Source organism: Zingiber officinale, chromosome 1A, assembly GCF_018446385.1.
Source record: "Zingiber officinale cultivar Zhangliang chromosome 1A, Zo_v1.1, whole genome shotgun sequence".
In the NCBI taxonomy this organism is placed as follows: Eukaryota; Viridiplantae; Streptophyta; class Magnoliopsida; order Zingiberales; family Zingiberaceae; genus Zingiber; species Zingiber officinale.
Genome location: NC_055987.1, coordinates 11503029 through 11524313, shown reverse-complemented (window position 1 = coordinate 11524313; position 21285 = coordinate 11503029). Strand labels below are relative to the sequence as shown.

The 21285-nt window shown below is 42.6% G+C and overlaps 1 protein-coding gene across 1 annotated transcript; it reads left to right on the top strand.

The window, feature by feature from the left end:
- Window positions 1-5773: 5773 nt before the first annotated feature.
- Window positions 5774-6988, top strand: LOC122018884 (pathogenesis-related genes transcriptional activator PTI6-like). Its single transcript, XM_042576346.1, has one exon. It carries the CDS (start codon window positions 6018-6020, stop codon window positions 6840-6842), a length of 825 nt encoding a protein of 274 aa, XP_042432280.1. The 5' UTR covers window positions 5774-6017; the 3' UTR covers window positions 6843-6988.
- Window positions 6989-21285: the final 14297 nt, after the last annotated feature.

Below are 21285 nucleotides of genomic sequence, written 5' to 3'. Positions count from 1 at the left end.
TGAAAAAGCCGATCGAGTTTGAGGCCAAGCGGTCGAACGACCGAACGAGTGAACGAGTGACCGAGCGAACTAGGCGAGTGACCAAGCGAACTGGGCGAGCGACCGAGCGAGCTAGCAGCCCAAGTGGATGAAGTGGTCGGGCGGGCGAGTGAAGTGAACGTCCCGACACGAGACCTCCCGGGCGAGCGAGTCTTCAGCCAAGTAGACTGAATGAGCGGCCGGGCAAGAGGACTTACGACCGAGCGAACTGAGGTCCGCGATGAACGCAGTTTTCTTGAAACAGATTCGCCCCACCTCCGGCTGTGCTTTGAGGTTTCCTCAGGTCGTCTGTTTCCTAGGATACAACGGTGAATTATGATTCCCACCAAACACTGATGGTCACGGCGAACTGAGAGGTACCCGACTGCTATCACGAGCTCTCCGTCGAGCAAGAGATGCACGACAGAGGAGAAGGGGAACATAGGTGACCTTTTGCCTGTGGTCGCAGCGCTAATGATCGTTTAATGATCATTATTCGCCAGCTGTCAAACGCCAACGTTTACACAAGCAGCAAAATGGTTTACATGAAAAAATATTGGTTGTTCCACTTAGGCAAATTTTGCCCCGACCGGTCCTACCTTCGGCGCGCACAAGTCATGCTCGCAGACGAGTCAACTTAGTTCAGTGCAATCCAGACCTTGGATTTGCCCCCCTCTACGCACCCACACTTGGGAGAGAGTCTCTCCCCATGCATTTGTTCACATCATCAAAGCATGTGAATCAATATAAACCAACCAAAATATTTTAAAACTCCCAATGTGGGATTAAAGTCTCATTCACAATGGAGTTTCTTCCCTCTTCCACCTCTTCTCCATTCACATATATCCAATAGACTCGTCGGGGGGGTTCCAGGGTGCTATCTTGGAGGCTCTATTATGCTCTCGGATTCGATTATACTATCATCTCATATGTTCTATGATCATCTACTTTACTACATTTTCTCATCGTTTCTTCGCTTTATCTCTATTGAAACTCCATGCTAACTTATAATTAGGCATCGAAGTGGTCTCACCAGGCCTCTCGGTGAACCCTTTGATGTTTGTTATTCTCCACATGGAATCTCTATGTTACGGGAAAAAATCTAGGAAAAGGTCTACTCGACGTCATCGTTCTTGATGCTAGGATGAATTTTTGTCTCCACATCGTGATGAGATTTCTGACCATCCTCGGGGTGAATTTCTGTCGCTGTGTCATTGTGGTAAGATGTTTACGTCGGATCATGGGTATTTTGGAAACTTTGTTATGTGGTTCGATAAAAAGTTGATGTTTTTATGGTTATATACTTTTGTTGTCTTGAATAGGGAGAGAGAAGAGAGGAATCAAATTTCTGGTTGTAGCTTACTACAGGTAAAATCAGAGGGATGCATAGAAGAAGAGAAATTGTTCGACTTGACGAGCTGTTCAATGTACTATCAAATATCAATTCAACCGTTTGGTTCATAACCATTGTGTATGGCCTCTTGATTCTCAACCCTAAGCCTCCACTTCCCAAAGATTGTCACAGAAAAGTGGAAGTATGATTAAGTTTACTTTAGTTACTGATAGCGAAAGTGTCTTTTGTTGAGATTACTCAGGAAACTCTGCTGTTTGTGACTTTGTCAAAAATCTTTACCTACAAGGTAGATTTTGGAAACGTGTTGAGCCATCTCCTGTTTCTATCTAAGATTTGGAATTCTTTAAGCAGAGCTTCTTCTATCTACATAAAATTTTCCAAGAACACTACATTTGTACCATTGATTCTTTGAATTTTGGACAATTTATTGGATATCTGTTACTATGCATTATGAGCTTAACATAACAAGAGATTTCAAGAACAATGAAAAGTTATTTCAATGACTTCCACAGGCCCATGAAACTGAGGCTGGACAGAGTTTTAACAGACCGCTTTTAGGCACACACACTAGACGAAGCTCTGGCTTATGACCCGATCGATCTAAATTTCGGCAAGCCTGAGAAGTGAACCGCACCATATCCGAAATATGAGTTCGGATGGAAGGAGCCCTTTTTGCCACCAGGATCCAGCAAAAACTCTCAATAGATTCAACATTCGTTCTAAGATGTCAAGGTTGTTATATAAAAACAAAACAGTCCGGTGCAAGTTTTCGTCAATGTGACATGAGGGAAGGATTTATTATATGCTATCTTATTTTACTTTGCAAAAAGACTGTATTCAAAACTCGAGCATGTGACATATAATACAAACTCATTTATTGGAAGTCACTCAAATGGGGTGATATTCAAGAACAATTTGTTTTCATGAATGTTATAAGAACGCTGAAAGGTACTCTCATTGTTTTCCTTCATAAGATCAATAGGAAGATAGCCCACTAGACAATAGTGTAGCAGTAGGTAACTTTCTTAAATTTTTAGATATCTAAAGATGGAGTTTTAATTTTAATAATTAATGGATAATTTTTTTTAATATACACTTAACTTAAGAACATTGGCATATGGGTCCGCGAACACTTTAGTGAAGTTTCTTTATATAATCTGTTTCGTCGTCACAGAATTAATCTAAATTGTATTTAGGGTGTCAATTAAAAAAAACCCCAGAAGGTAAACTATCCTGAAACTTTCACCACCATAAATATCTACTTCTTTTGCACTACTAACAAAATACTAACGAAGGTCAGTTAAGTATGAGTTATATTCAAAATTCCAGTGTACTAAAAAGAAAAATGAAACTGTCACATAAACAATCAGGGCCGTCTCAATCCTTCTTGAGATCCTATGCAGAAAAAACATAAGGTTTTAATATTTTTTAAAAATAAATATTATTAGAGATGTTTAATTTTATTAGTTATAGTAAAAAGTAGAAGTTATCATCCTAACAGCTTAACACGACCAATCTTATGATTATCTATGAGAAAGTAAATTAGGAAACTGTAGTTAACTATTATGGAAAAAATATTTTTCTCAGCTTTATCAAGATTCAACCCCTTACCCATTGTGCATCAGTCAACTCAACCATGTCCCAAGGTGATATTTAATTTTATTAATAAAATTTAAAAGAACAGTTTCATATATTGCCAATAATAATTTATATAATTGGAGGTAGTGACAAATTATGTCACGTATCAATAACATTTTCTCGCGTCAAACTTCACTTCTTTATTAGTAAAATTTAAAAAATAAAAAATATTTATGTTAACTAATTTGGAAATGAGTAATAAATTATTATAATATTATTAATATGTATTTTAATTGCTATTTAAAAAAATATCAATCAATTTTAACTTTAAGGAAAGAAAGTCTCGACACAACAATAAAATTATTATATGTATAGTGTTCCTGTCGGGAAGCTGAGAAGACGAATCTACCAGAATGACGCGTCTGGAATGTTGACCGTATCTCTATGATCCGGATGGTGAGTTGTCTTCTATGTTGACCAAGTCATCGGAAGACCTCCGGTCAACGCTACCTGCAGCCAGCGACCGGGTTGCCCCCAGTCTCTGGTACACCGATGCTCGAGGCGGATCCCGCGAATATATAAGCAATCAAATAATAGCAGAACAATGAAATAAATGTAGGACGAGTACGATGACGTACCCTGGCCCCGGGGGACGCCCTCGGATGGATTGGTGAGCTAATCACACTGTTGATCGAGTCGTCACAACCATGAAGGATAGATGAATGTGTTAGCTGAGGAGCTAGATCTGCCCGCCGGAGCCGAGCGTGACCTAGATACGGCAAACAACAGACCAATTGAGAGATAATAGTAGCACGCCGGTCAAGAGATGACGTCGACACGCAGGTCGGGATATAATATCGACACGCATGCCGAACACACTACAACGTCGCGTAGGCCAAAATATAACGGTGGCTCGCAGGCCAGCACAGTATCAAAAGCACTCGTCGACGTGGATTGGAGAATGACCACAGCTGTGAAATCAGTGGTGGTCGTGGATCGACCAATGGATGCCACTGGATGCGATAGCGTCCGGCTCAGGACGAAGGCGGCAAGAGGGGCTCAGATCTGTCTGGCGTGCATGAGGAACGAAAGAGGACTGCGGACCTTAGATCTAGCCGGCGTCAGAGGCGACAGGAGGGGGCGTCGGCCTCGGAGAAGAGGGGTGTGGCGGCTAGAGGTTGCTGCCGCCGAGAGAAAAGGAGGAGCATGGGTGGTGCTGGAGGGCGCGTTACGTGAGGAAGGCGATGCCGAGTCCGTCCGGTGGTGGTGGCACGAGGAGGAGGGGAGTGGTGGCCGCGGGTGCGCTGCGGAGAAGGCAACGCCGACGTATGAGACGGCTCTGGCGTGCCTGAGACAATGTCATGAGGACAAGGGGTTGGCGGCGTCGGACTTGGCTAGCGTCGAAGGTAACGAAGACGGATCTTCCTCCCGACGGTAGAAACAACCTGAACCAGCCCCTTCTTCCTAGTAGCGGCGTTGGAGTGAAGAGGTCGAGGGAAAGGAGGTAGAGGAGAGGAGCGGCCAACGTCGGCGCCGACGAGGAGGGAGGGAGAAGGTCGTCCTCTTGGCGGCGGACCAAAAACGTGAACCAACCCCCCAATCCCGTGTGAACAGTGCACTTTATAAGCACTAAACCCCTTAATGTGTCAAAGGACCCAAAATGCCCCCTCCTTCTCCCTAATTCCGCCTATGCTCTAACATGCATTCACATTATATAGAAATAGGTTTGAGTACTAGATATAATAATTACTTAAAATAGATTCTTTCTTGAAATTTGTATTGGAAGGAGCTTCATAAACCAAACTATTTTTTTTATTAATTTTAACTTTGATAAACTATTAAGAAAATTTATTTAACCAAAATTAGTTAACTAATAAAGCGAATTATTAAAAAATTAAAAGAAAAATAAAATTTTTAAAAAATTGATAACGTAGGAGTAGATAGGAAAAAAAATTTTAAAAAAATAATAGTGTAACATTAAATTTTTATTAAAAAAATATCAATTAAATATAACTCATAAATATTTTTAATTTATTAACAAAATTTAATTTTGATTAGTAAATTAAATTTTACCAGTAAAAAGTTAAAAATTACTAATTAAATTTTAATAAAAAATAAAAAAAAATTATTAACCAAATCTAATTTTAATGGTAAGAAATTAAAATTATCAATTAAATTTAACGAATAAAAAAATAAAAACGATCTAAACTTTAATCTATTAAAAATTATTAATTATTGATTAAATAAAAAAATTTAAAATTACTGACTAAATATAATTTGACTACCAAAAAATTAAAATTATCAATTAAAATAAATTTCGACTAAATTTAATTTAATCATAATTTTAAATATTTAATATATAACTTCATATATACTTATAAATTAATTATATATATATATATAACCAGAATAAAAAAATAAAAACGATCTAAACTTTAATCTATTAAAAATTATTAATTGTTGATTAAATAAAACAATTTAAAATTACACTAAATATAATTTGACTACCAAAAAATTAAAATTATCAATTAAAATAAATTTCGACTAAATTTAATTTAATCATAATTTTAAATATTTAATATATAACTTCATATATACTTATAAATTATATATATATATATATATATATATATATATGAAATTTGATGGATCTAATATAATATAAACTTTAGATATAGGTCTTAATGACTTATGTCATGAGGCCCTCATAAATATGAAAGAAGAAAAGTACATGCTAACCCTAAATAAAGTAATTGAGAAGGGGTGGTTTGGATAATTGGAAAAGGGAAAATGACATGTAGGGTTCGGGTTCCTTTAACAACTGGCTTCTTCTCGTCTTCCTTGGTTGGGTCCCTTTTTTTCCAGTCAATTTTCTTCGCTTCGTCTTCGCGTTCTGTGTCTCCCCTTCTCCAATTTTCAGTATAAACCCTAGTCAAAACCTCACTCGATCCTTTGATCGGTTCTAATTAGAGAATTAGATTACTGTTTGTTTCAATTGGGAGCATGAATCTTTTAGATCTTTGATGAAATTGCGGGTCTTCGGCGGCCAGATCTGTGGCTCTGAGCGATGAATCTGCCGCCTGTTGCCCTCTGGAAGGGCAGTCCGGCCGCCGCTCGTGATGCTCCGGTCAAGTTCTCCGAGCACATCACTTCCACCAGGAAGACAGTCCCAGCGGTGGGAGGGAGTAGACGCCGGAGGAGGGTCGTTCGCATACGCTGCACCGACGCAGACGCCACCGATTCCTCCAGCGACGAGGGGGAGGATAGTGTCCTGGCTACTCCCCGTCGTCGGATTAAGAGGCACGTCCAAGAGATAGCGATCGAGGCGGGCGTCCGGCCCCACCCTCGCCGGTCACCGACGCCCGAGCTTCCTCGCGAGGCGGGGACGGATGAGTCCGGACAGAAGAGGTTCCGCGGCGTCCGGCAGCGGCCGTGGGGCCGGTGGGCAGCGGAGATCCGCGATCCTTCGCGAGGGAAACGGCTCTGGCTCGGGACCTTCGACACGGCAGAGGAAGCCGCCGCCGTGTACGACGCCGCCGCCGTCAAGATCAGAGGCGGCAAAGCCGTCACCAACTTCTCCTACCACAAAATTCCCCCCTCCTCCACCGACAGCAGCAACTCCTCCTCCGCTCGGGATGACTCCTCCGACAACCCCTTCTCCTCCCCTACCTCCGTCCTCCGCTACGGCTCGGACCCCACCCCTTTCGACTTCCTCAGCTTCAGCAACGTCGACGCCTTCGGCCTCAGCGTCGACCCTCCACTCCACTTTCCCGAGCTCTATCTCCCGGTCGGGGAGCATCAGGCGGCGGACGAGGAATTCGCCGAGTTCGACGCAGGCGACTTCCTCCCCGAGCTAGTAGCGCCTCAAATGACGATACTACCCTCGTCTTAAGATCTTAAATTTTTGAGAGTTAAAAAAAACAAAAAGAAAAATGTTCAAACGTGAGCGAAGGTGTGGAATTGTATTATTATTATTATTATTATTATTATCAATCGTTGTGTGATGGAATAAGTGTGGAAGAGACACTTTTCTTGGATTGCACGATTTGGCGTGTAAAGTTCGTATATTCATATTTAATTCCACATGTCCTCTTAAAAAACACAGATATTGTCGTCCAAGATCGTGCTACGTGTCCGTCGGACGGTTAGCGACGTCCGTGGCGTACGCTCCGGATTGAGGAAGCAGAAGGAGGCGGGCCCGGCGGCGGCCACGATGCATCTGCCGCGCAAATGCCAAAATTACCCACGCTGATTTTTTTTTTTTTTTTGTTTTTCCCCGTCCCCTTGGAAAACTTATGCAACTGTGACAGTCAACATCCACCATCATCCGCGTGGAATTTTTCCGTTATTTTTTAATTAGTGGATAAGATTTAATTGTTATTGATGTTATTATTATCTATTTTTTTTAATATAAGATTGCACCTGCTAACTCCCACTCGAAATCACACGCCAAGACATGAAATGAAAGTGGTTAGTATCTAGCCTCCACGGATTGTTTAGGCAGTGGTGTTGTCAAGTATCCTGCCTCCCGCTGGTGTCTATGATTCTGCCAATTTCCAAGCAATTCAACTGGCCCCTGCTACCTTGGGGGCTATCGCTCGATGGGACTGGTTCAATTATTGCAATTAGCCAATAAATTGAGTCCATTCAATTTGATTAAGTCCAATCATGAATGGAGAAAAATCCAATGTGATTTGACTATGATTTTCAGACTCTTTGAATTTTATTTGCCTCCTTAGATTGGGTCTGTTCTTGTGCGTGAGTGAGGATGACCGAAACAAGAAAAATGAATAACATGAATAACACGATTATTATAGGCACAAGCGTGAACAACTTGTTGCCGCAATGAATGCCTTCATTGCAAGTGAAGGAACAATGGATCTGACTCATGATGGATGTATTCCCATCTCTCTCTCATTTATGTAGGAGAGATAGAGAGAGGTGAGGGTCAAAATCAATCTATGAAGGAGTAACTATATCAACTATAGATCTGATTAATCACGAGGAAGATTATGTATTTTCAAGATTAATGGAGATGAACATTTAGATTCTCAAAACTTTAAAAAGATAAAGACAATAGTGAAGCTGGTAAAGTGGCTTCCAAATCAACTAGATGATATGGGTCACAATGAATAGATTTAGAAGATGAGGTATTAGTTAAATTTAAGGTGATATAATGGTTAAAGACAAAATAGGAGCATTTTATACCTGGTTATGTTGATCGTCAAACCTCAAAATTCTCGGATCTTGCCCGTGTGACTCCATAGCAGAACGTCCGGATAAAGACAATCGGGTGTGAACTTGATTGAATATAAAGATTTTAAAATTTTACTCTGAAAATAAAAAGGCTGTGTGTTCAGCCAGTTAATGGTCGACCGAATTTAAGGAAAGTCAGGTCGGGCAAAGGGTCAGCTAGGCTTAGCAACACTTAGCCTCACAAAAATATAAATCGGTTGAACGAGGGCTGATCGAACATAAAACTCTCTGTGTACGTTTGGCCGGGTAAAGACCGGACTGACGTAATGAAGTTTAGCCTTATAAAGGTCATAGTATACAAGATCGGTCGGATGAAAGCCAAACGAACATAAGGTTTTCTGTAAATACCTGGCCGAGTAAAGTTCTGGTGGACCCAGAGATACTTAACCTTGTATATATCTTTTAATATAAAATTGGTTGGATGAAGGCCGAACGAACCTAAGGTTCTCTATGAACACCCGACCGACCAAAGATTGGGCGGGCCCAGAGATACTTGACTATATATATATCTTTTAATATATGGTCAGCCGGATAGAGGCTGAACAAACATAAAAGTTCTTTGTGAACACTCGGTCGGGTAAAGCCCTGGCGAGCCTAGAGATACTATATATATATACACACGATTGGCCAAGTAAAGCTCGGATGGACTTAGAGACACGTGGTATTAGAAAACTCTTTATATAAGATCGGCTGGACGAAAATTGGTCGAACACAAGGCTTCCCTTATATGTCTGGCTGGGTAAAGACCGGGCGAGCTTAAAGACAATTATCCTTAGAAAACTCTGCATATCCTCTTGGTCAGGCACAGGTTGACTGACTTTAGTTACTTAATGTCATCTTGTCTCTAAAATAAAGCTCTAACATACATAATCTACCATGTGATTTCTTGAATGAAGCTTTGACATACTGTGGGCATTATATTAGAACAGATCCCTGTAGTATTTAACATATGATAGGGCAGATTGATACAATGACAAGCAATATAATATGGATATGCCAAGATACTATAATAGAATACAATGACAAACAATATGGTTGGCCTTGCAGACCAGTCGAGATATATTCGACAGACAAACAAGTGACAACATTTTAACAGTCTGGTATAGTTGTTAGGGAATATTCCTTTAGAAACTCCTCTAAAGTCTATCTGATTTCTTATTGTTGATTCATCTATAACAACATCTCTCTCCAACGACTTTAGAAAAGGTTTAAGTTATAAACGACAAAAGAGGTACATTTGTAAGTAAAAAAAAGATTCCTCGGAAGCTCTTCGAAAACTACCTAACAAACTCTGACGCATGAAGCCACCTCATGGTCACGAATCGGAGATCGTGGGAGGTGGTATAAAAAGGGGTTCTCTCCGTTGGTAAGGTACACAATTCTCGCATATGAGACCTTCATTCGCACATCCACTACTGTTCATCTTCTACTTGCAAGAAAATTATATTGATTTGAACGTCGGAGGGCCTTGCCAGGAACCCCTTCCCTGATCTTTGGTCACTAATACTTCGTTGGATCGTCTAGTGATGAGCAAGATCGTTGATGAGCTTCATCCCAGATCGGAGCCATTCATCAACAAACCATCCACCTGAGTGAGCGCATAATCTCCTCAGCCTTTAGACATGATCAAATTTGGCACCGTTTGTGAGAATCTTCACTTGAATATGAAGCAACGAGACGGAGGAGGCGAGAAAACTCAACACTGTCACCTTAACACAAGAAGATCTGGAGTTGGTCATCAACGCCAAAGTGCAAAAATTACTTCAACAACAATAACAGGCCAACACTAGTGGCACGTTGCCACCACCAAATCTGGTAGCGTCAACGACAACCCATCAAAGGGAGAGAGGAGTTCAAGAGGAAGCCCTTGCTCGGTTACTTCCTGCACCTCTCTCACCAACTTGGTGCCCCGAGCACTTTTCTACATACCATTTGAATAGTTGTGCCAAGGAAGAGCACTCCAGGAATCTTCTGGAGAAGCATTTGTACGAGATAAGCGCAAGGGAAATTAAAGGGGTTGTCGGTTGATCCATTGCCCAAACATTATCAAAATCTGAACATAGGAAAGTATTCGAGGATAACCGACTCGGAAGACCATCTCCTCAAGTTTGAGAACGCTGCCCTCCTTCAACAATTTATGGATGACGTTAAATGTTGAATGTTTCTCACCACATTCGGTGGAGTAGTCCAACGATGGTTCAAACGATTGTCAGATAATTCTATTCGTCATTTCAAGGACTCCTACAAGGTATTTCTTCACCACTTCTCCAGCAACATGTGGTATCACAAAACCCCTTAGAGCCTTTTCTCACTTAAACATGGGCCCAAAGAAACCATCTGCGCCTACATCAAGAGGTTTAATCAGGTGGCTATTGATGCTTCCATGGCTACCATGGAGATTTTAGTGAGTGTCTTTTCTCAGGGATTGATTGATAATGATTTCTTTTGAGATTTGATTAAAAAAACTTTCGGCCAACTTTAATCTGATGATCGAGCGGGCAACTAAATTTATCAATATTGAAGAAGCTCAGGCTACTCGAAAGAAGGAGGGTACCACACCCGCTCCTACTCCAGCCACTGAGCGCCCAGAGTTACCTGCCCCTCCACCCAAAGGACCTCGGACATGTCCTCAATATCGTCATCAAGAATCGCAACCCCAAGCCGTACAACACGTGGAGGTCCCTTGGGAAGCTCCACGAAAGTGGTGCATGTATTATCAGACAACCACTCACAATACGGAGGATTGTTACACTCTACAGAATTGGTGAAATGACAACCTAGGTATCGTCGGTGTTCACCAACCCCAAACCGACGATCGTATGCACAACAAAATAACCCGCTTAAGATTTAGTAACGGGCGACCGAGTAGCAACAGGGAACCCTACAATGCTAAGTCGAGCAAATCCATGTGCTCGCCCGAGTATAGCAATAACAACCTTTCGCTCGGCAAGAAGAAAATCGTAGTAATGTCGCTCGAGGTAATATCAACATGATAGCTGGAGGATCAACTAATGGTATTCTAACTGAGCAAGGAAGTTACACGCTCGACGTCTCATCATTCATGAAGTCGAATGTAATATAGAGCGAGCGGCTAGTTCCGAAATCAGCTTCGGGCCTAGAGATCTAGAGGGAGTAGAAATACCCCATGATGATCCCTTAATAATTAAGGATGTTATAGACAATTACAATATCTCTCGTATTTTTATTGATACAAGTAGCTTCGTTAACATTATCTTCATATAAGCATTTGACCAGCTGCAAATCGACCCAAGTGAGATTCAACCCATGGCAACTCCTCTATACGGGTTCACGGGTAATGAGGTTCAGCCACTCGGCCAAATAAAGTTGGTCATATCCTTAGGAGAGGAGCCTCTGATGAGAACGTGTCGATTGATTTTTATAGTGGTGGACGCACCTTTTGCCTACAATGCTATTTTGGATTGACTGACCCTAAATAAATTCTGGGCTGTCGTTTCAACCTTTTACCAGAAGATAAAATTTCTTGTGGACGACTAAGTGGGGGAGGTCAAAGGTGATCAACTGGTAGCGCGCAAGTACTACGTGGAGATAGTGAAGAAGAAAGCCAATGTTACTCAAAAAATGCAAAGGATGGAGGTTAATGCTATCTAAGAAAAGTCGCCCATCGTCCTAGTGTATGAAAAAAGGGAAGAGGTAAAAATTCAGGTCTGTCGGTTGGAGGCCACCACTCAGATAGCGGTTGACCTAGCTCCTGATCTTAAAGCCGAGTTGGTGGAGTGCTTGACACACAATAGTGAAGTGTTTGCCTAGATGCCTAAAGAAGTAACGAGTGTTAGGATCGATGGTCGCGGCTAGAGAGGGGGGGTGTGAATAGCCGACCCCAAATTCTTCGCGTTTCTTCCTACGATTAGGGTTAGCGCAGCGGAAATAAAAATAATAGAAACGAAAGCGGAGAAATCAAACCTCAATACGCGTCGATGTAACGAGGTTCGGAGATATACTCCTACTCCTCGGCGTGTCCGTAAGGTGGACGAAGCCTATCAATCCGTCGGTGGATGAGTCCCCGGAGAACCGGCTAATATATATACTCCTTCTGGGTGGAGAAACCTCGCCACAATCTTTCTTGCACCGGCAAGAATTGGAGTACAAGAATACACAAGAAGAAGCAACAATATGAATGTAAAAAACAAACAATCTTGCCTTCTCGTCGGCTGTTGATGAAGCAGCAACTTCACGGGCCAAATACAGCAGCAACTGTTGGAGACCCAAGCCGAGGAAGCTCACGTGAAGCTTCAGCTAAGAAGAGCTCAGCAAAGCTCAGATCGCAGTAAGGAGGAAGAGCAAGAACTGTTCCTGTAGAGGCCCTCGATCTCGATATATAACCTGCGAAGAAGAAGACACATAAACTAGCCGTTGTGTCGCAACGGCTAGGGCCTGGACCGATCAGGCTCCAACCTGATCGGTCCACACTGTCCCTGATCGGTCTTGGGGACCGATCAGGCTAAGCCTGGACCGATCAGGCTATGTCCTGATCGGTCCAGGAGGAGTCTGATCGGTCCCTGGACCGATCAACCTTTCTCCTTCTTCTCTTCTGTTTGCTTCCTGATCGGTCTTCAGACCGATCAGATAATCCACAGAAGCATTCTGTTTGGTTACTGATCGGTCACCAGACCGATCAGCCGTATCGCTGGATCGGTCCCCAGATCGATCCAGAGCTTGGTTTTTCCCAAACCAAGTCCCAAGCCTTCCAAACCAACATCCGGTCAACCTTGACCTGTTGATACATCATGCTTAGCATCCGGTCACTCCCTTGACCTGCTAAGACTCCCCACCAAGTGTCCGGTCAATCCCTTTGACCCACTTGGACTTTTCTCTTCTGTCAAGTATCCGGTCACTCCCTTGACCTACTTGACCTTCTCAACACCAGATGTCCGATCACCCTTGATCCATCTGGATTTTTCCTTGCCCGGCTTCACTCATCAGGACTTTCACCTAGCTTCACTCGCTAGGGTTTTTCACCTGGCTTCACTCACCAGGATTTCCAATCTGCCCAGCTTCACTCACCAGGACTTTCCAACTGCCTGGCTTCACTCACCAGGACTTTCCCACTGCCTGGCTTCACTCACCAGGACTTTCACCTAGCTTCACTCACTAGGGTTTTCACAACTGCCTGGCTTCACTCACCAGGACTTTCCCACTGCCTTGCTTCACTCACCAGGACTTATCCGTCTGCCTGGCTTCACTCACCAGGACTTTCCACATCCGGTCCAGAGAACGAGCTACCGAGCCCTCTCTGACCACAGTTCGGGGAACGAGCTACCGAACCCTCTCTGACTTCCATCCGGTCCAGAGAATGAGCTTCTGAGCCCTCTCTGACCACGGTCCGGAGAACGAGCTACCGAGCCCTCTCCGACTTCACATGTGCCAAGCTTCCATACTTGGACTTCTCCGTGCCAAGCTCCCTGCTTGGACTTTTCACCATGCCAAACTCCCTGCTTGGACTTTTCACGATGCCAAGCTCCCTGCTTGGACTTTTCCCATGCCAAGCTCCCTGCTTGGACTTTTCCCGTGCCAAGCTCCCTGCTTGGACTTTTCCGAATCAGGTCAACTCACCTCGGGTCAACCAGGTCAACCTTGACCACGGGTTGCACCCACAATCTTCCAAGCTTGTATCCTTGTAAAACATCAAGATACAACTTTTCTGTTCACGTCAAACATTGTCAAACATAACTCGTCAAACATCAAAACACAACTCGAGTCAAGTCAACTCGAGTCTGGTCAACTAGGTCAACCTTGACCTAAGGTTGCACCAACAATCTCCCCATTTTTTATGTTTGACAAAACTCATAATCAAACTTAGGTTTTCTAATGTTCTTCCTTGAACATTCTCCCCAAACCTACACTCTCCCCCTTTTTGACACACATCAAAAAGAGTGAATCAAGGTCAAGAGTTTCTTTCTAATGAAGGTCTCATACCTTTCATTGAAATCCTTAATTTCCCCCTTGATACTAAGGTCAACAATTAACTTAGTGATAATCCCATATCACTCAAGTCTTTAGGAGTAAAAACTCCCCCTAAAAGTCAACTCCCCTTGACTAATAGGTAAAATTCCCCCTAAAGGTCAACTCCCCCTTGACCATTGCACCAACAATGTCTTGGAGAGTTTCAAACCTTCAAAATACCAACTCCCGAGCTGAAATTTCAGACAACCAGTCGAATTTCAGCAACTTGGCACGCCCTGATCGGTCACCAGACCGATCAGGCTCCCTCTGGATCGGTCCAGTGACCGATCAGGGAACCTCCTGATCGGTCCACGACCTCTGATTTCTGATTTCTGAATTTTTCTTCTTCCGAAATTCAGAAACCTCTAGAAAATCACAGAAAATTTCAAAAATTGTAAAATTTTGAGGATACATTCCTCATAACATATACTATCATGGAAAAATAGTTTTCTATGAAAATAGCTTCCATTTTTCAATCTTGATACAAAGTTCTCAAGTCTTTGAAATAGCTCAAAGTTAACTCATCTTTGTATTACCTTGTTCAATGATGAATGCTATCACTAGAAAAGCTTCATCAAAGTTTTTCAAATCAATTTTAAAATGATTTTAAACCCTTTAATTTAGGACCACAATCTTAGGGCTAACTGTACATGACTTGTACACAAGCTTTCCCTATGATCCCCAATTAGAATTAGGCTCATCTAGGTACAAGAACTATGCACCTTGATCCTAACTCATAATCCTAATATCTCACACACATCTAAGGTGTATCAAACACATCCAAGTCAATTTTGATGTGAGATATGAGTTTAGGTCATCTTAGGCTAAGTTCTCATGCATTTTCTAAACAACAATTTGATCTCCATATCAAATTGTGTTTTTTGTCCTTAAATCAATTTAATTGATTATACATGCAAGAGATGATGACATGACATAAAATAGTATCATAAATGGAAACATGTGCCAATGTCATGATGTCATGGCATAAAGTATGAAACTTAAATAAGGCATGACATCTAAATAACCTAAGCATTATCATGACATTTCAAATGATACTAAATTAAATATGATGTCATGACATGGCATATGACAAACAATATATGGCAAATAACATGTAAAGGTATAGAAGATACCTAATTCTAGCCTTAATTGCCATTTTTGATAGTTTTGATCATTTTGCCATAAATTCTATATTCCTAAGTGTAATAGACCTAAAATCATATCCTCAAGACTTTTAGATCACTATGTGCCAACTAGATTGACTCTAGAAAAATTCCTAAAATGTGGTTGGCACATCCTAATTATCTTAGGAATAATTTTCACTTTCATTTTCAAGGCTTGATTAAACCTTGAAAATTCCTAAGGTGTCACCTTTTGCCATGATTAGGTTAACTACCTATTCAAGTAAGGTTGGCACACCCTAAACCATCTAGTGTGATGGAATCACGCTCCTAGGAACCCAATACCTATTGGAGCTCATTGGGTTCACTAAGTATTCACTAGGGATGACTTCCCTAGCAACCCTTCTAATGCCCCTCCTAGGCTTTGAAGCCTTGGTAATTTGGGACTCGTCAAGATCAACTCTAGGGGTGACTCCCCTTGTGACCTTGGTGATGGTCTTCCTTGCCCTAGATTTTGTTCCATAATCGAATGGAACATTATGATAAGTGGGCTTGACCACTTGGGACTTAGGTTTGTGACCCAAACCTTTCTTGTCCTTGGACATTGGTTTTTGACCCTTAAACCCTAGAGATGACTTCTCCAAGTTCTTAAGAGCCTTTTCCAAAGTATCAAGTCTTGATCTCAAGACTTGATTCTCCTTCTCTAATACCTCAATTTTTAATTTTTCATTTTTCTTTGAGGTATTCCTAGGCATATGTCTAGATGATTTGAGATTTCTACCTAGATTTTCCTTAGCCTTAGATGGGTTAATTCTAGGGTTGACATTTCTAGTATTATCCTTATCTAGGTTAACATGTTTGGCTCCTAAGCTCATGTATTGGTTCCTAAAGTTAACATGCTTATCATTATTAACAATTGCAACAAAACTACTAGCATGTGTCTTATTGCAAGAGTAAGACTTAAATGTTACCTTAGGGTTTGCCTTCGCTCCCCCTATTGACGTGCTCGGTCTTTTGTCCTTGTGAGGTTGCCTCCCCCTCGGACATTGACTCCTATAGTGTCCCCTTCGCTTGCATTGGAAGCACACCACGTGCTCCTTGCCCTTGCGTGTTGGGACTCCGGCTTCCTTGACCTTTGGCGCCGGTGGAGTCTTTCTAACCCTCTTTGGACATTTACTCTTGTAATGTCCAAATTCCCTACACTCAAAGCACATTATGTGTAATTTGCTAGAAACTAAATGACTTGAGTTACCTAGAGTTGAGGATGGATGAACGCTTTCTCCTTCATCCCTTTCGGAGGTAGAAGCTTCTTCTTCTTGCTCCGAACTTGAAGAAGACCTCCTCTTCTTCTTTAGATGTTGAGTGGCCCTCAACTTCTAAATCCATTCCTCCATGAAGTGAGCTACTTGGCTCACTTGACTCCTCTTCATGACTTGAAGTGGAGTTCTCCTCATGGAACTTTGTCAAGTTGTTCCACAACTCCTTGGCATCGTTATATCCACCTATCCTACACAAAACATCATTAGGTAAAGAAAATTCAAAAATTTTCAATACCTCATCGTTGACTAGGGATTGGTGGATTTGTTCCTTGGTCCACTCCTTCTTCTCTAGGGTTTCTCCTTTCTTGTCCATCGGAGGCTTGAAACCTAATTGAACACAACTCCAATTTTCAAGGTTAGTCATAAGAAAGTACTTCATTCTTACCTTCCAAAACGCGAAGTCGTCGCGATCGTAGAAAGGTGGAATTGTGACATCTTCTCCAAATAACTCCATTCTCTAGCTCGTGCTCCCTCGGGTGTTGATCCAACGAAGAGCGACCTTGCTCTGATACCACTTGTTAGGATCGATGGTCGCGGCTAGAGAGGGGGGTGTGAATAGCCGACCCCAAATTCTTTGCGTTTCTTCCTACGATTAGGGTTAGCGCAGCGGAAATAAAAATAATAGAAACGAAAGCGGAGAAATCAAACCTCAATACGCGTCGATGTAACGAGGTTCGGAGATATACTCCTACTCCTCGGCGTGTCCATAAGGTGGACGAAGCCTATCAATCCGTCGGTGGATGAGTCCCCGGAGAACCGGCTAATATATATACTCCTTCTGGGTGGAGAAACCTCGCCACAATCTTTCTTGCACCGACAAGAATAGGAGTACAAGAATACACAAGAAGAAGCAACAATATGAATGTAAAAATAAACAATCTTGCCTTCTCGTCGGCTGTTGATGAAGCAGCAACTTCACGGGCCAAATACAGTAGCAACTGTTGGAGACCCCAGCCGAGGAAGCTCACGTGAAGCTTCAGCTAAGAAGAGCTCAGCAAAGCTCAGATCGCAGTAAGGAGGAAGAGCAAGAACTGTTCCTGTAGAGGCCCTCGATCTCGATATATAACCTGCGAAGAAGAAGACACATAAACTAGCCGTTGTGTCGCAACGGCTAGGGCCTGGACCGATCAGGCTCCAACCTGATCGGTCCACACTGTCCCTGATCGGTCTTGGGGACCGATCAGGCTGATCGGTCCAGGAGTCTGATCGGTCCCTGGACCGATCAACCTTTCTCCTTCTTCTCTTCTGTTTGCTTCCTGATCGGTCTTCAGACCGATCAGATAATCCACAGAAGCATTCTGTTTGGTTACTGATCGGTCACCAGACCGATCAGCCGTATCGCTGGATCGGTCCCCAGATCGATCCAGAGCTTGGTTTTTCCCAAACCAAGTCCCAAGTCTTCCAAACCAACATCCGGTCAACCTTGACCTGTTGGTACATCATGCTTAGCATCCGGTCACTCCCTTGACCTACTAAGACTCCCCACCAAGTGTCCGGTCAATCCCTTTGACCCACTTGGACTTTTCTCTTCGTGTCAAGTATCCGGTCACTCCCTTGACCTACTTGACCTTCTCAACACCAGATGTCCGATCACCCTTGATCCATCTGGATTTTTCCTTGCCCAGCTTCACTCACCAGGACTTTCACCTAGCTTCACTCGCTAGGGTTTTTCACCTGGCTTCACTCACCAGGATTTCCAATCTGCCCAGCTTCACTCACCAGGACTTTCCAACTGCCTGGCTTCACTCACCAGGACTTTCCCACTGCCTGGCTTCACTCACCAGGACTTTCCCACTGCCTGGCTTCACTCACCAGGACTTTCACCTAGCTTCACTCGCTAGGGTTTTCACAACTGCCTGGCTTCACTCACCAGGACTTTCCCACTGCCTTGCTTCACTCACCAGGACTTATCCGTCTGCCTGGCTTCACTCACCAGGACTTTCCACATCCGGTCCAGAGAACGAGCTACCGAGCCCTCTCTGACCACAGTTCGGGGAACGAGCTACCGAACCCTCTCCGACTTCCATCCGGTCCAGAGAACGAGCTCCCAAGCCCTCTCTGACCACAGTCCGGAGAACGAGCTACCGAGCCCTCTCCGACTTCCCATGTGCCAAGCTCCATACTTGGACTTCTCCGTGCCAAGCTCCCTGCTTGGACTTTTCACCATGCCAAACTCCCTGCTTGGACTTTTCACCATGCCAAGCTCCCTGCTTGGACTTTTCCCGTGCCAAGCTCCCTGCTTGGACTTTTCCGAGTCAGGTCAACTCACCTCGGGTCAACCAGGTCAACCTTGACCACGGGTTGCACCCACAATCTCCCAAGCTTGTATCCTTGTAAAACATCAAGATACAACTTTTTTGTTCACGTCAAACATTGTCAAACATAACTCGTCAAACATCAAAACACAACTCGAGTCAAGTCAACTCGAATCTGGTCAACCAGGTCAACCTTGACCTAAGGTTGCACCAACAACGAGTGTATCTCCAACAATCATGGAGCATGTGCTCCATGTCTATCTTGATGCCCGTCTGGTCAAACAAAGAAAGTGAGATTTCGGGGCCGACCAAAATAAAATCATTAAAGAAGATGTGAACAAGTTACTGGAGGTGGGCTACATTAGGGAAGTGTAGCTCCCGAGTTAACTGGTTAATGTTGTCTTGGTTTCCAAGCCTGGGAACAAGTGACAGTTTTGTATTGACTTCAGAGATCTTCACAAAGCTTGCTCGAAGTATTATTATCCACTACCCCGCATCGATCAAGTGGTTGATTCTACCTCTAGCTACGAATTCATCTGTATGCTGGACGCCTATCAAGGATATCACCAAGATCCTCTTGTCAAGGAGGATCAAGAAAAGGTCAGCTTCATAACTGTTGAGGTACTTATTGTTATAATGTTATGTCGTTCGGACTAAAAAATGCAGGAACTACCTATCAAAAACTTCTGAACAAAGTCTTTCAAAAACAATTATTGGGCGGAACATGAAAGTTTACATGGATGATATCCTCATCAAGTCTCTTTAGCCGGTAGATTTGATCGGTGACATAAAAAAAAGTTACAGAACTCTGAGGTAGTACGGGCTCAAGCTCAACCCTTGCAAATACTTCTTTGGGGCTAGAAGCGGAAGTTCTTGGGTCATATAGTCACTAAGCGAGGGATCAAAACTAATCCTTGCAAAGTACAAGCTCTACAGAACATGACTCCCCCACGTAATTTGAAGGAAGCCCAAAAATTGACTGGCCAAATTACCACGCTATTTACTTCATCTCCCAATCGGCTAATTGAAGTCTACCTTTCTTCAAGATACTTGGTTGAGACACCAAATTCCAGTGGGATGCAGACTGCGACAAGGCCTTCGAGGAGCTGAAGAATTCTTTATCGGATATGTCAATCCTAGATAAGCCAATAGTGGGTGAAACATTGTGGGTTTACTTGTCAGCTAATGAACATGCTATTAGTTCAGTATTGGTGAGGTAGGAGGGAAAAGATCAACAACCTGTATACTTTTTGAGCCATTTATTAAAGGGACAAGAGTGCCGCTACACTACACTCAAGAAATTGGCGTATGGATTGGTCTTGGCTACTCAGAGGTTACGCCCTTACTTATTGTCGTATTCAATCATCGTATTAACTAATAACACTCTAGGCCGAGTGCTCGTTAACCCTGAGGTATCTGAAGATTTATCAAATGGATAACCAAACTCAATGAGTGTGATATACAATACCAACATCGTGTAGCCATCAAAACTTAAGCCTTAGCTGACTTCATAACAGAAGTACAAGGCCCTAAAATTGAGGAAACATGGAAGATATATGCAGATGGATCCTCTACTCGGCAGGATAGTGAGATAGTTATTCATGTTATACCCAGGGAAGATCGAATGTAATTATCTATTCGACTAAATTACCAAGCAACCAATAATGAAATACAATATGAGCATTAATAGCAGGATTACAGGTCGCACAATATGTAGGAGTTGCTTGAATTTTAATCTACTCTGATTCTTAGTTGGCTGCTCAACAATTGTCCGACAACTTTGAGATTAACAATGAGCTGCTTAAGTTATATGCAACAGTATTTGACAAATTAAAAGTTGAATTTCAGGAAGTGACCATACAAAAGATTTTTTGATCAGATAATCAAATAGCAGATGAGTTAGCCAAATTAACTTCTGCCATAATTCCCTAGAATTTGGATAAGCCCGTGGAGCAAACATTATTAGTCACCTGCATTGAGCGACATGCTAACCTGGAGCTACAGAGTGACTGAGAATGTCAATCATCTTATTCTTACAATAGGGTACTGTACCCACTAATGACGAGCAAGCACGGGTACTCAAGAAAAGGGCTAGTTGGTTTACTATGATTGGAAATCATCTTTATAAGAGAGTCTTTTCCTGTCCTTTATTCAAATGCATCGGGCCGAATGATATGCAATATATTTTACAAGAAATGCATCAAGGTTCCTGTGGAAGACATGCAGGGAGTCGTTCTCTCGTCCGAAAAATATTATTAGCTGGGTATTTTTGGCTTACTCTATAAGCTGATGCATCTCAATTAGTAAGGGTCTGTTTATCTTGTCAGAATCACTAGAACATCCCGTATCACCCCACAGAATTGCTTAAAACTTTTATAGTTTCTTGCCTATTTTATCAATGA

Bases quoted from the DNA above. Each gene is read 5' to 3' on its own strand.
- LOC122018884 (XM_042576346.1), top strand. From the start codon at position 6,018: ATGAATCTGCCGCCTGTTGCCCTCTGGAAGGGCAGTCCGGCCGCCGCT.